General features: G+C 27.3%; 2 protein-coding genes across 2 annotated transcripts; one reads left to right on the top strand and one right to left on the bottom strand.

Moving 5' to 3' along the window:
- Positions 1–9,007: 9,007 nt before the first annotated feature.
- Positions 9,008–9,664, top strand: INS49_005229 (uncharacterized protein; the record flags this gene model as incomplete). Its single annotated transcript, XM_043166015.1, has 2 exons — positions 9,008–9,121; positions 9,284–9,664. The coding sequence occupies 2 exons, from the start codon at positions 9,008–9,010 to the stop codon at positions 9,662–9,664; spliced, it is 495 nt and encodes a 164-aa protein (XP_043017492.1).
- Positions 9,665–10,680: 1,016 nt separating this feature from the next.
- Positions 10,681–11,156, bottom strand: INS49_005228 (uncharacterized protein; the record flags this gene model as incomplete). Its single annotated transcript, XM_043166014.1, has 2 exons — positions 10,681–11,024; positions 11,084–11,156. 2 exons carry the CDS (start codon positions 11,154–11,156, stop codon positions 10,681–10,683), a joined length of 417 nt encoding a protein of 138 aa, XP_043017491.1.
- Positions 11,157–13,894: the final 2,738 nt, after the last annotated feature.

The raw sequence follows: 13,894 nt of genomic DNA, 5'->3' as shown, positions 1-13,894 counted from the left end.
AAAGGAACTCTTTAAAGATAATTAAAAAAGGATTTGCTATAATAATAAGTTATTAATAACCTTAATTAAAAATAGGAAATTATTAAAAATTATTATGCTCTTTTTAAATATTATAAAAAAAACATTACTTATTTTTAAATCCAAGCTATATATTATTAAATAGAAATATATGCTAATATTAAAAAGGCTATTACTAATTATTTTTATTATAATAAATAAAATACTTAAATTTATAATAATAAAATTATTTTAATTATGCTAAATTAACTATTTATTAAGATTTATATTAATATTTAATATTTACCTTTTAATTAAAAATATAATAAGCTAGTTAAAGAATAATATAACTTAATAAAATAAGTTAAAGCTATGCTTTTTAAGGTAGCTAACTTAAAAAGTATTAAGAAATTCTTTATTTAAAAATTCTTTTTTAAATAAGGGCTTTTAATAAAGGTAGTAATAAATAAAGGATAAAAAAATATAAGTTAATTTACTTAATATTTCTTAATAATTAAAGTTAAAAAGATTATAATCTTAGCATATAACCCTTATGCTAATAATATTATTAAATATAAATACTTTATTATTATAGTTATTATTAAAAAAATGCTTAATAAAAAAATTAAAGAATAAGTATAAATCTTATTTTATGCTTTTTTTATTAATTAAATTTTACTTAAAAGATTTTATAAAAAGAGTTCCTTTTATCTTTTTTATAGCTTTAAACTAATTATTTTAATTAAAATCATTATTCCTATATAATATATTTAAACCTAAATTTTAAATATATTTACTTAAAATACTCTTAATTCCTAGCTTTAATTACTTCTTAATCTTTTATAAAATATAAAGATAATAATTAAATTAATCTTAAACTATAAAAAGAAAGCTATATAATGAAATATATATTATAGTTTTCCTTAATTTATTTTCTTAAAAAAGAATAACTTAGTTTTGCTTATTAATAAGTAAAGAAAAGTTAATTATTCCTTATTTTAAAAATTAATTTATTATTAATTTAATCTTTTTATTATTTATAAAATCTATTATAATAATATTTATAAACTTTAAATACTTAATGATATTTATTTTTTAAGCATATTTTTATTAAAATAACTAAAAAGATTTATTAATCATTTTAAAATATAAAAACCTAAACTTTATTTGCTTTAAGAAACCAATTTTATGCATATTATAAATAATAATAACCCCTTTTTAAATATTTTAATAAAATTTAGCTTATTTAACCTTATTTTAAATAACCTTAATTTTAATTATTATTAAAATTAATTAAATATATTTTTATTTATTGCTTAAGTATATTAATTATTTATAAGCTTAAACTTATTAAATTCTTTAAACTTTAATATTTAGCATGCTAAATTTATAATATATTTATATATAAAGCAAAGAAATTTAAAAAATAAGCCTTTATAATTTATTAACATTCCTTTACTTTAATTAAACAACCCTTAATATTCTTAATATAACTAACTTAATAATACTTTTAAATCTTAGCTTAGGTATTTATTTAAGGGGGGGTTATTTTCTCTCACATATATATATATATATATTTATTATAATATAAAATTTCTTTTTACATGCATTTATTTACTTAATTAAATTTAGCCTTAAGTTTAAATATAAAATATTATATTTTAAAAAAATGCATTATAAAATTTACTATATACTTATTTATTATTTTCTTATTAAAATTAAAAACTTTCTTTTTCTTTTAATAACTTAATTTACTTTTCCCTTTTTCCTTTTACCTTAATTATTATTTATACCTTATTAAAAGCTTACTTTTATAATTAATATAATAAAAATTCTATATTATAAGGTTATAATTATTAACCTTAAATAATATTAGCTTTTTTATTTTAAATAATATTAAAGCTAATTATTTCTTTAAGCTATGCTATCTTATTAATAATAATTATAAAGCTAAATATACTCTTAAACTTTATTTACTTAATTATCATAGCCTTTTATATTTTCTTTATATTATTATATTTATTAAAAATATAATTAAATCCCTTAATATAGTAAATATAATTAGCATAAGCATTATTATAAAAAAACTATATAAAAAGCAATAATTAAAAAATAAAATTATAATAAGAATGTTTTTATTTATAATTAAAAAGAAGTTATAACTTATATACTTTAAGCAATACTTATAAAAAAAAAAATATTTTAATAACTATAAAAAGCTATAAATAAAGTTGCTTAATAATAATAATTAAAATAATTATATATTGCTATTATATATTTTTTATAAGGAGCCTTATTACTTTTCTTAATAATAATAATATTTATATAGCTTTTAATTAAATTCTTAATATTATTTAAAAACTATTTTTTTTATAGCTTATTAAGAAACCCATTAAATAATTCCTTAATTACCTTTTTAAAGATAGGATTAGCAAGTTATTAAGTAAAATATTAATTTTATTTAATATTAATAATCTTATATATATAAATATTTTTTATAAAAGCATTATAAAGAATAATCTTAATAAATTAATCTTTATTAAGAATGCTTTTTAGCTTAAAGAAAGTATAAATATTTTTAATTAAAATTTATTTAGCTTATAAGTTATAATAAATAGCTTAAAAAAGGGAAGGGAAATCCTTTTGCATTAAACTCCTTAACCTTAACTAAGAAGGATTTAATAATAAAAATGCTATTATAAAAAGTTATTTAAAAAATAAGAAGAAGATTATAATATTTTATTTTAATTTTAGCTTAACTTAAAGTTTAATTAAAGTTAAGAGAATATTAAAAAGAAAAAAAAAAGGAAAAAGAAACTTAAAAAAGAAAAGGAAATTTATATATATAAAGTTGCTATAATAAGAAAAGGTAAGCAATGCTAATAATAAGCTACCTTATTATTAAAAAAAGTAATTCATTACCTTATTTTTAATTAGGATTAATTTATTGCTTAAAAGGAGTTACCTATCTTTAATTCCTTATTTATAAAAAAGTTATTTATCTTTTCATTATAAAAAATTTTTAGCTAAGTAATTTATTTTAATTTATATTTAATAAACTTATAAATTAAAAGGGAAGTACTTTATAATTAACTGCTATTTAAGAGAAATGGGAAACTGCATACCCCTTTTACTTTAACTATTAGCAAAACGACAATCTACTTTTTAATAACAACTTATAAACCTCCTTATTACTCCTTCCTTTTAATTAACGCTATTATTTAACTTAAGGGCAATAAGTTACTAGCTTTTGCTACTTTAACCTATATGCACTATTATACCTATTTATTTATAGCTAAGCCCTCTTTCTTTCTTTCTTCTTCTTCTTCTTCCCACCTTTATATCATTATTAATTAAAGGTTAAAGGTTAGCTATTACCTAGCTATTTTAATAATAATATACTTTTAATATATTAATCTTTTCCCTTATTTAATTCTTATTTAAGAATAAGCAATAATTATTTATAAAAGCTACTTTAAGCTATAGCTAAATATTAATTATATTTCTTTTTAATTTTTAACCCTTTTTATTTTAATTATTTTATATAATAATTCTAAAAAATATAAAGCTCTTTTCATTACTATACCTCTTCTTTTTATTACTTAACTTTTATTACTTACTCTTTACTTTATTATTTATTTCCTTTACCTTTTTTCTTTATAATTAAAAGCTAAAATATTTTTTAATTAAAAAGGCAAGGTAAAAAAGCAATCTTAATTACCTTTATATTATAAAATACTTTAAAACCTTAATATTTTAATTTTAATAATTAAGCCTATTAATTTAAAAAAAAATAATTTAATATTAATAATTATAAAACTTCCTTACTTTAATAACTTTAAAAACTTACTTAGCAAAGCATTATAATTTTTAAATATTATAAATATTTAAAATTAATAAAACTTTACTTAAAAAATAAATATTAATTTTTTTAAAAATCTCTTTAAAATAAGAATTATTATAAATAAAGTTTGCTTAAATAATATTTAATAATCCTAAACTCTTAATTAGCTATTATTCTTTAATATAAAATAAATAATATTTAATAATAAGCTTATAAAAATAATATAAAAATATTTTTTAAATATTAACCTTTATCTTAAGTTAAAAAAATTAATTAAATTAATAAATTTAATAAAATAATATTAAGCCTTTTTTACTTTTAATTTCTTTAATATAAAAGGAATGCTTTATAAATATAAAAAATTAAGAACTTAATATATTATAGCCCTTATAACTTAATAACTTCTTAATTTTTAAAATATTATATTTTTATTTAAAGAATCTTTATATTATAATTATACCTTATTTAAGAAATATTAATAATGTAAATTAATAAAGAATTATAAATTTATTATTATACTTATTTATATATGCTTAATTATTAAATAATAGTAATTTTTAATAAAATAAAGAATTATTGCTTATTATAAAATAGTTTTATATTAAGAAATAAAAAAAATAAAATAAATAAGAATATTAAAAGCATTTATTTATTATAATATTTAATAGTTATCTTAAAAGATAAAATGTAAAATTTTAATAAGGAATTTGCATTAAGATTAAGATAAATTAATAAAATATTTTATAAATAATATGCTATTAAGTTTATTAAAAACTATTTTAAGAAGAATTAAAAAAAAAATAATTAAAAGGTATAGAATTAAGCTAAGGCTTTTTTAATTAAAATTATATACTTTAAAATGCCTAAAGCTATTATTAATATTATTATTTAAATATTTATTATTTAATTAAAGCTTAATAAAATTAATAAAGCTATTTAAATATTTATATTAATTCCCCTTATTAAAATTAATAATATAAAAGTAATTAAAGTAAGAAATAAGCTTTTATTATAAAGAAATATTATTTAATAACGGCTATTTAAATTATAATATATTAAGATTATTATTAATTATAAAAAGAATATAAAGGAAATAATACTTTTAATGTAAATTAATTTAATAATTTAATTTTAAATATTTAATATATAATAAAGTATAAATTTTTAAATAACTTAAAATTAATTAAGTATAACTTTAATTAAATAAGCCTTTAGCTTAAGTATTATATTATAAGATATTTTAAAGCTAGCAAAAAATGCTTATTTTAGCATATATAAAGATCTTTCTTACTTACTTATCTTAATAATAAATATAAATAAAACTTAAAGTATATTAATTAATTTAAAATAATTAAAATAATAATAAAGTTTATTTAAAGATAATTTAAAAAGCTTATAAATAAATTAGCTAAGTAATTAAATATAAGGCATAAATATTAAAAGTAAAAATATTATAAAAAGTAAAAGTAAAAATAAAAGCTTTATAAAAAGTAAAAGTAAAAGTTAATAAAGTTAATATATTATACTTAATGTAATAATTAAAAAATAAATAAATTTACTTTTTATTTTATAAAAATATTTAAATCTTTAATAACTATATTAATATTAATTATTAAAGTAAACTTTAATAATTAAAAAAATAATTAATATATATATTATTAAGTAAATCTTAAGAATATTTAAAGCTTTTATAAAAGAGTAAAAGCTATAATAAGATAAGTAAGTAAGGAATTAAAAATAATAATAATAATTAAGATTATAATAAAGTAAATTTTAAAACTTAAAGGCTTAATTAAAAATAATAAAGTTTTATTTTAATAATTTTTATAATATTTATTGCAAAGTACTTAAAAAAAGTATATTAATAAGTATAAGGAATTATATAAAAAATAATATTATATTAAATTCCAGCTAGCTATAAAAAGCTAGCTTTTACGCTTATTTTAAATATTATTTTAAGAAATTAACTCTTTTTTTTTTTTATATATTTAATGCTTTAATTAAGCTTTTCTTATTTTTAAGAATTTTTAAAATATTTATCTTTTCTCTTTTTTTAATTCCCTTTTATTTTTATCTTCCCTCTTTATTACGTTAAAGCTTCTTCTTAAGTTATCCTTAAAAGGGTTTAGCAAAACCTATTCCTTATTATTTAGGTAGCTTGTTTTTAGTAATATAACTTAATATTATAATTATAATAACTTTTTAACATAATATATATAAATAAAAGATAATTTTATTTTTAGCCTTAAATTTTATAAAATATACCTTTTTACTTTATTTAATAATTTTATTTTTAATTTATAAGCTTTAATAAAAATATAAAGATATAAAAAATAAAAATATAATTAAAAGTATTTAATATTAAGCTTTTATTTATAAAGTATTTTAAATAATATTATTTAATATAATAATATTAAGTATAATTTTTAATTTTATAAATATATTATATAAGAAATTACCTTAAGTTATAAAAATAAGTAATTTTTATTATAAATTATTATATAAACATTAATAATAATAATATATATAAACTTTTTAAGTATATTATTTAATTTATAATAATAAAAAAATAATTTCTTATAAATAATTCCGCATTTTTAAAATATTATAATAATTATTTTATTTATATATTTATCCTTATTATTTAAATTAAATATCTTAACATTTACATTAAATTAAATTTTAATTATATTTAAAAATCCCTTAATAATATTTAAAATATTATTTTTTTAAGTAATAAAGTAAATTTAATAAAATTAAGCATAATTATTAATAAATAAATTAAAATATTAAAAACTTTTTAATAATTTTATTAAGAATTTATTTAATAAATTAAATTAAATATATTTAAATAATTATATAAATTATTATTTTAATAATAAATATAAATATTTTTTAATAAACTTTATAAGTTAATATAATTTATAATAAATATTTATTAATTTATTTAACATAATATTTTTATTTTTATATAAGCATTAAATAATTAACTTTAATAAATTATTATAATTAAAAGCTTTATAAAATTTATTATATATTATAAATATTATAAAGTTATTTTTTATTATAAAAATTTTAAAGTTTTTATATTAAAATTTTATTTATAATATTTTATAAAATTTATTATCTTTTAATAATAAAAAGATATTATTTCCTTATATATTTAATTAAAACTTTTTTTAAATTATAATTTAATTAAATAAATAAATATTTTTTAATATATAATTATATAAAATATTAATAAAAATGCTTTTAATAATTATAAGAAAATCTTTATAAAGTTAATATCTTTTATAATAAGTTAATTATTACTTATAATAATAATTATATTTAAATATAATTATAAAAAGCTAAAATCTTTTATATATTTTATTATATATTTTATAGCATTAAAATTTAAAATTTATAATATTAAAGTATTTATAATTATTAATAGCTTTATTATATATATTAAAATATTAATATATAATATTATTAAATTCTTTTATTATTATTAAATATTTTAATAACTTTTTTATTTATAGCTTAATTTATAATAACTTATTTCTTATTTTTTTTATTTTTAATTAGCTTTATATTTAATAAGCTTTATATAATTAATATATAAATAATTAATAAATATAAAGTTTTATATATAATATTAAATATATTTTTTATTATTTAATATAAAGTTAATATTTATTAATGTAAACTTTATAGCTTTTTTATATCTTTTAATATTAACCTTTTTTAAATAAAGATAATATAAGCTTTAAATTATTTAATTTTTATATAAAAAATAATATTTATTATTTTAAATTTAATTTTAAAAAATATTATAAGGTTTTAATTATTTAAGTTATTAATAATATTATTATAATATTTATTAATAATATTATTTATAATATTTAATAATATTATTTATAATATTTAATAATATTATTAAAAAGAAAAAGTTTTTAACTTTATTACTTTTAAAAAGTAACTTTATTAACTTTTTAATTAATTATCTTAATATTAAAGTTTTAATATAAAGTTTTATTTAAAAATTATAAAAGGTATTTAAATAATTTTATAAGTTAAAGCTATCTTTATAATATAAGTTTATTAATTAATAAAAAAGATAAATAATTAAGTTATTAATATTATAATTAAATTAATTAATTAATATTTTTTAAATATTAAAAGTTTTTATATAATATAATAAATAATATAAGGCTTAAATATATTAAACTTAAAAATATAATAAAAGCTTAATTATTAAACTTTTTTTATTTTATAAAGATTTTATTTTTATTTAATTATTCCTTAATATTTATAATATATTTATTAAGGTTAATAAATTAAAAGCTATAACTTTATATTACTCTTTAATTTAAAAAGTTTTCTTTTTTTAAGTTTAACTTTAAAAGAAATAATAAATTAAGCTTAAAGTTAAGTATATTTAATATTTGTTAAATAATATTTATATATCTTTATTTATTTATAATAATTAATATTAATTAATATAAATAAAAAAAATTAAAATATTAAATAAAATAAAAATATTAAATTATTATAAGTTATTATTAGCTATAATAGCTAATATAAGGTATAATAATAATATATAAGTAAAGATTAGCAATATTAAAATCTTAATTATTTAAATATAAAAATAATTATAAAAATAAAAATATTAATATTTCTTAATATTTTAAGATATTTTAAGCAATGCTAGCTTTATAACCTAATAAAGCAATTAAGCAAATAATAATTAATTATTATATATTAAGGAGAGAAATCTCCCGCTATTAAACGCTTAAAAGGAGCCTATTTATAGGCTAGCGCTAGCATCTGGGCATACGACCCTCGCATCTTCCAACAGATCTTGTGCACACTAAGGGGGCAGTGCATTTATAGAAAAACGCTGGGCAGACAGCGTCGTCATCTTGAACAGCGAGTGTCACTTCTTTCTGTCCTGCTCATGTCTAGTCAAAATGTGGAGGTCTCAGGCAACTGCATAACCAGTACATGAGCAGCAGGGATCGACTAAAGTGTGGATTGTAATTCTCGGACCGGTCATGGAGCGCTGCCCACCTGCAGACTGCATAAAGCCCCCGAGACAACTCAGTGTCAATGCCCTGCGTGTATACCGGCATTTATTGTGGAAGCTCTTGCAATCTATAATTTTCCAAGCACCTTATCGCCATGGCCAAAAAGCGGGAGAGCAGCGAAGAACGTCAGCCGCTTACTCATGGATCTCGGTCTGATTCGGAGCCTGCCTCGGAGTCCGGCTCGGACTCAACAGCCTGTCGCCATCATGTCGAGTTCCGTGGGCGGTGGAAGCCAGCCTTTGACCGACATGTCTGGCTTAGCCTTGTCCTTGCCATCGGTGGTTTAACTCTGTCAGCAGCAATTTTGGTCTTTACCTTCCGTGGCCTGTCTTGTCCGCCATGCAGGGCCACTGATTATTCGGGATACCAGTGCGCTCCCAACGGCGCCTCACCCGAGGTTGCCCGCGCGAGAGGGTGTGAGTGGGACGATCTTTCGTTCCACTGGTGGCCCAAGAAGCCACATCTCGACAGCGACAACCAGGCTCTGCTGCAGGACTTCCGCGTCTCTGGGCCATGGCAGAGGTTCTATGACCAGGAGGGACAGAACGAGATTCCCCCGACCAACGAGGTTCTCACCGCGGGCTGGGTGACGCGCAAAGAGCATCTTTTCCACTGTGTCTTCACCTTGAGGCAGACACACCTCTGGCTCACCAAGGGATTCGACGCTCCGTTCAACTACAGCCACACCGTCCACTGCACGCAGCAGCTGATCGACGCGGTCGTGGAGAGTCCCCCGCCCCGACTTCGATGATCTGACTGTCCATGGCACGCCTTGGCCAGAACACCCCCGCAATTGTAAGTTAGTCTTGTGACCGTGCCTCAACATGTACTGATAACCATGCAACCCCCCAGATCAAACCTTTTTACCCTGTAAGGAAGAGGGCTTGAGTTGTGAGTCATGGTAGATCACGCGGGAGAATGTACCAAAGCAGCAACCCAGTCATGGGTGTGTCTTCATTGTGGGTAATAGGCTCAAGCAGCGCGGACTAGTCTAGCTCCTGAAGAGGGGAACACATACAGCGAGGGCAGGGGAAAAGGGAGGCCTGATACATTTTCAAGACAAACCTGAACTCTTTTCTCTTTTCCGTTAGAACAAATAGCCATCCGTTTGAGCATGAGGCAACTCACCGCAGGTCGAGATGCAGAGGACTTGGTTTCTCCAATGCCAATGACCACGTCGCCAGCATGGGCCTCGCAAGTTCGACCTCAGAAAAAATGGTATCAAATAGTTATCTTATATACTGCAAGTATATGATATATGTACGGCAGAGTTAGTTTGAGAAGTCTGTGCTCTGCGATCTCCTACTAATCAATGAATCAGAGCCCGCACTAAGTGATTATACTTTCAGCCTCGACAACAATTTCATACCTGAGCGGGCCTTGGCTACTATATTTGTCGCCTGTCTCATTTCACCGCTACTGACCTGCCCAATTAGCATCACGAGGTCGTATTCGTCGTGCTCAACAGAGAAAGTCAGACAATATCTATCATCCTCATTGAAGTGAAATTTCAGACATGAATCGCTGAAACTTTGTCAGCCTCATCGCTTGCGGGCCAGAACCATCTGGACCTGCCATTCTAACTTTATTGTCCCATGGCCCACGGCGTCCTGAATCTCTTTCCACTCCTTGCTATCCCACGTCTCGGCGTTGAACCAAAAACGCAGCGACCCTCAAGGTTCTCCCTCAGCCACTGCACAGTTGTGTCCAACTTGCCAGTCCCCACAGTCTTGATCCTCAACCCGTTCGTGCTGTCCGAGGTGGGCCTCACGGGCGCGGCGTGCCACTGCTTCTCTTCGGGGTGCTGCTCCCATGCCCACGCCTTGCCGCAGTGAGGTAGAAGCGCTGCACGTCCCCCCCGTCCACGTGGTGGGCGATCAGCCTCTGGAAGGCGTCGCTCGCGGCCCCGTTGTTGGTGATGGACGGGAACGGCCCAGTAGAGCACGGCGGCAAAGGTCCCGCCAGGCCGCAGCCCGCCGGCAATGTCCTCATTGTTGGCTCAAGCTCGGTCCAGTGGATGGACTCGCACGCCATGACAAAGTCGACCTTGTCGAGGGCGCCTTGCAGGTCGTCCCAGGCGTCCTTCCCCGCGGCGAACCCGGTTACACAAACTGGGTGCCAGGAAAGCGCCCGGAAAATCGATTCCGCGAGTCCTGGATGTTAGACTCACGTGGGTCGGTCAGGACGACGCGCTCGAGTCGCGGAACGGTGTGGACGAGTAGACTCTCGGCAGCATTCCACATTCCAGTCCCAATGTCATGTGCTGACAAGAGGGGTCCCTTGGGTAAGCCAACCACAAGCGCCACATGAATATGTGGTGAGGACGGCCTTACTGTGGTGGTATGTAATGTTTTCCAGTCCATTTCGAGGGATTTGTTTTGTTGCTGTGCTTTCGACTCGACATCATCGCGACTGGACCGTAACTGGCTGGAATGCCCCTTGGCATTCGGTTGTGAATGGAACATGCTGGGCAGACGTGGACTGTGCCGCACCCCTTATGTTCTTCGTATTCTTTTTCTATACCAGGGTTGCGTCTGGTTGGGAAGACTAGTATCTCAATTGCTACTTACATAGACACGAGCCCCGTCTCTCGACCCCTACATTTTCATCAAACAGTTACGATTTGAGTTCGCCGATTGGCCTGCTGTCTATAATTCCTACCATCCAGACTATAAATCTAAGTGCCAGCTTTAAGCTTTGTGCTTTAGTTTACACGCGCGATCAGCCTTACCCGGTTCAGGTGGGATAACCTCCACCTTTTCTCTTTACCAGCTGGACACATCAGGTCCAGGTCTGCTTACTGATCTGTGTAGCTCTAGCACACTAAGGGCTACCGCTATTGGCGCCTCCTATCAGCCAGTCCCTGAAGTCCCGTGTGCTTGCACCCTGTTATGTATAGCTTCTGTGCCTCCATGCGAACACTAGGGCTATTTTTCATACGGCCACAGCCGCTCTATCCAGCCTAAATCTGTGAACAGAGGAGATCGTGTTTACCTGGTGACACTACAGCACCATCACTTTTATAAGATTCATCAGACACACGCCTTCCGTGGTTCCTCTGCCCATCAGTCAGTTCACAGTCTCTCTCCTACCGCGACAGCTCGGCCTCTGATACGCTTCGCTCTCCCAGCAGAGCTTAATTCCTCTATGGTTTGAGAACCCACTTATAATATCCACGGACCATTCAGTCTATAACCCAGGTTGTTGTTTCGCTTGCGCACCACATTGACCGCCCCCCACTGATGCTTGTCACACGATGCCCAGTACTGCAAAGCTCTGTTCGATAGACGGCATTGTGTCATACCCGAAGCTGCATAGTACACGGATTACCGGTCCGCCAGGAGGGACTGCGCACAGGCTTAGATACCCCGCGTCGGGGTAGGTGGCCGCATGCTCTATTGATGAATTATTGACAAGAAATGCATTAGCACCTCCGCACGATAAACCCATTCCCGTGAGGTTGAAACTACGGGTTAAAACTGGTCTCACCGCGTGATGGCGGGATAGCCGTGTGTTCATACAATTGTCTAACGGCCAGCTTCCCGACTAAAGCGACCTCGGCATCTCGGTTCCAACTTTTGGATGAATTTTATCATCGCTTTGATCTTAGGTCTTCCCTCAGGCTATCCTGATCTTCCACTCGCGTTACCTAAGCTGTTTGCGCGGCCTTCTGCTCTTATTGTGTTTCTACCCGTGAGCTCCTATGGCCACATAGACCGGACGAGGCACGGTGTATGTCTCCGTCCGCAGCATTGGCACCGTGGCCAGGCGCCCAACCCATCTTAGAATGACTTTCAGGTTTGAGTGCCTAAAACATGCCAGCCTGAGGAGCCCGTAAGGGATGATGGCCCTATGTTGACCTTCGTCTCGACGGGACACCTCTTTGGCACTAAGTTCTCTGTATTCGCAACTGTTACGACGCTACGATGTCACTCTGGGTTCAGTTGAATATTGACACCCCTGACGCACCGGCTTAACCGACGCATGCGCCCAGCTGAAGGCCGGATCGAGCACCTTCGGACCCTAATGGTTTCGCACTATTTGTGTAACTTCTCTTGATTCGACAGCAACCTATAGGTACACCCACCCCTGCTGTGTCACAAATTATCGAGACCAGTACTCCCGCCCCACTCACTCTTTCAGTATCGTACTGAGCATATCCTCATGATCCCATCTTGATCGACACTTTCCACCACAGTGATGGGCTGTCACAGCTAGCAGTCACTACTACATCCTCCTATTCTAGTGACAGTCTCGTTCTTAATGTTAACCACTCCGGGGAAAGGCCGTGACACGCAGCACGACAATAAGATCCAGCTTATCTCTACATTTTTTGTGTTTCAGCCCTTCGTACTCCGTATTGCACTCCGCTATATTATCTACTCTATTTTGAGCGACGGTGAGCCCCCCATACCAACCGCATACTCCTTCCCCACTCCACTAGTCTCTCGTCTCATAAATTTCGCTCGACCCGCCCCCAGGCTCGGAGAGACTTAGACTGAACTTGGACAAGACCCCTAACGTTAAAGACGCTCAGCTTCTAACCTAGCCACGGACACATGCAGGTCGCACAGAACGGGCAAATCAGTAGCTCTGAAGATGGACGGACCTGGCAGTCCGAAAAGCCGTATACTCAGCAACTTCACTTTTGGTCTAAAAAGGCCTTCCTGGTCAAAACTGTGCGGCAAACGAAGGCGTCCTCAAGTTGAGAAAGTTCATCAGAGAAACTTGAGAAGCGTCTTCGGCCCACCCCGTCTGTCACACCCAGATAAGTATTCCGAGCGACCTAGAGCAAGCGTCGAGGATGATTCACGAAAGAGTGGTGCACATGGTGAGGCGACCGATTGATCCTCGTACGTTCCACAACTAAGTCATATTCCCGATTAGCTCTATTTTCAGGATCCAAGTTGCCCGTGAGCCAGCCTGGGAACTCGTCCTCTTCCCATTTGATTTTGAAGAAATACTCACGCGTGCTAGGTAT

The sequence above is a fragment of the Diaporthe citri genome, assembly GCF_014595645.1.
Source record: "Diaporthe citri strain NFHF-8-4 chromosome Unknown scaffold_15, whole genome shotgun sequence".
NCBI lineage: Eukaryota > Fungi > Ascomycota > Sordariomycetes > Diaporthales > Diaporthaceae > Diaporthe > Diaporthe citri.
The sequence above is the reverse complement of the archived record's forward strand: the minus strand, read 5'-3'. Positions and strand labels throughout refer to the sequence as shown.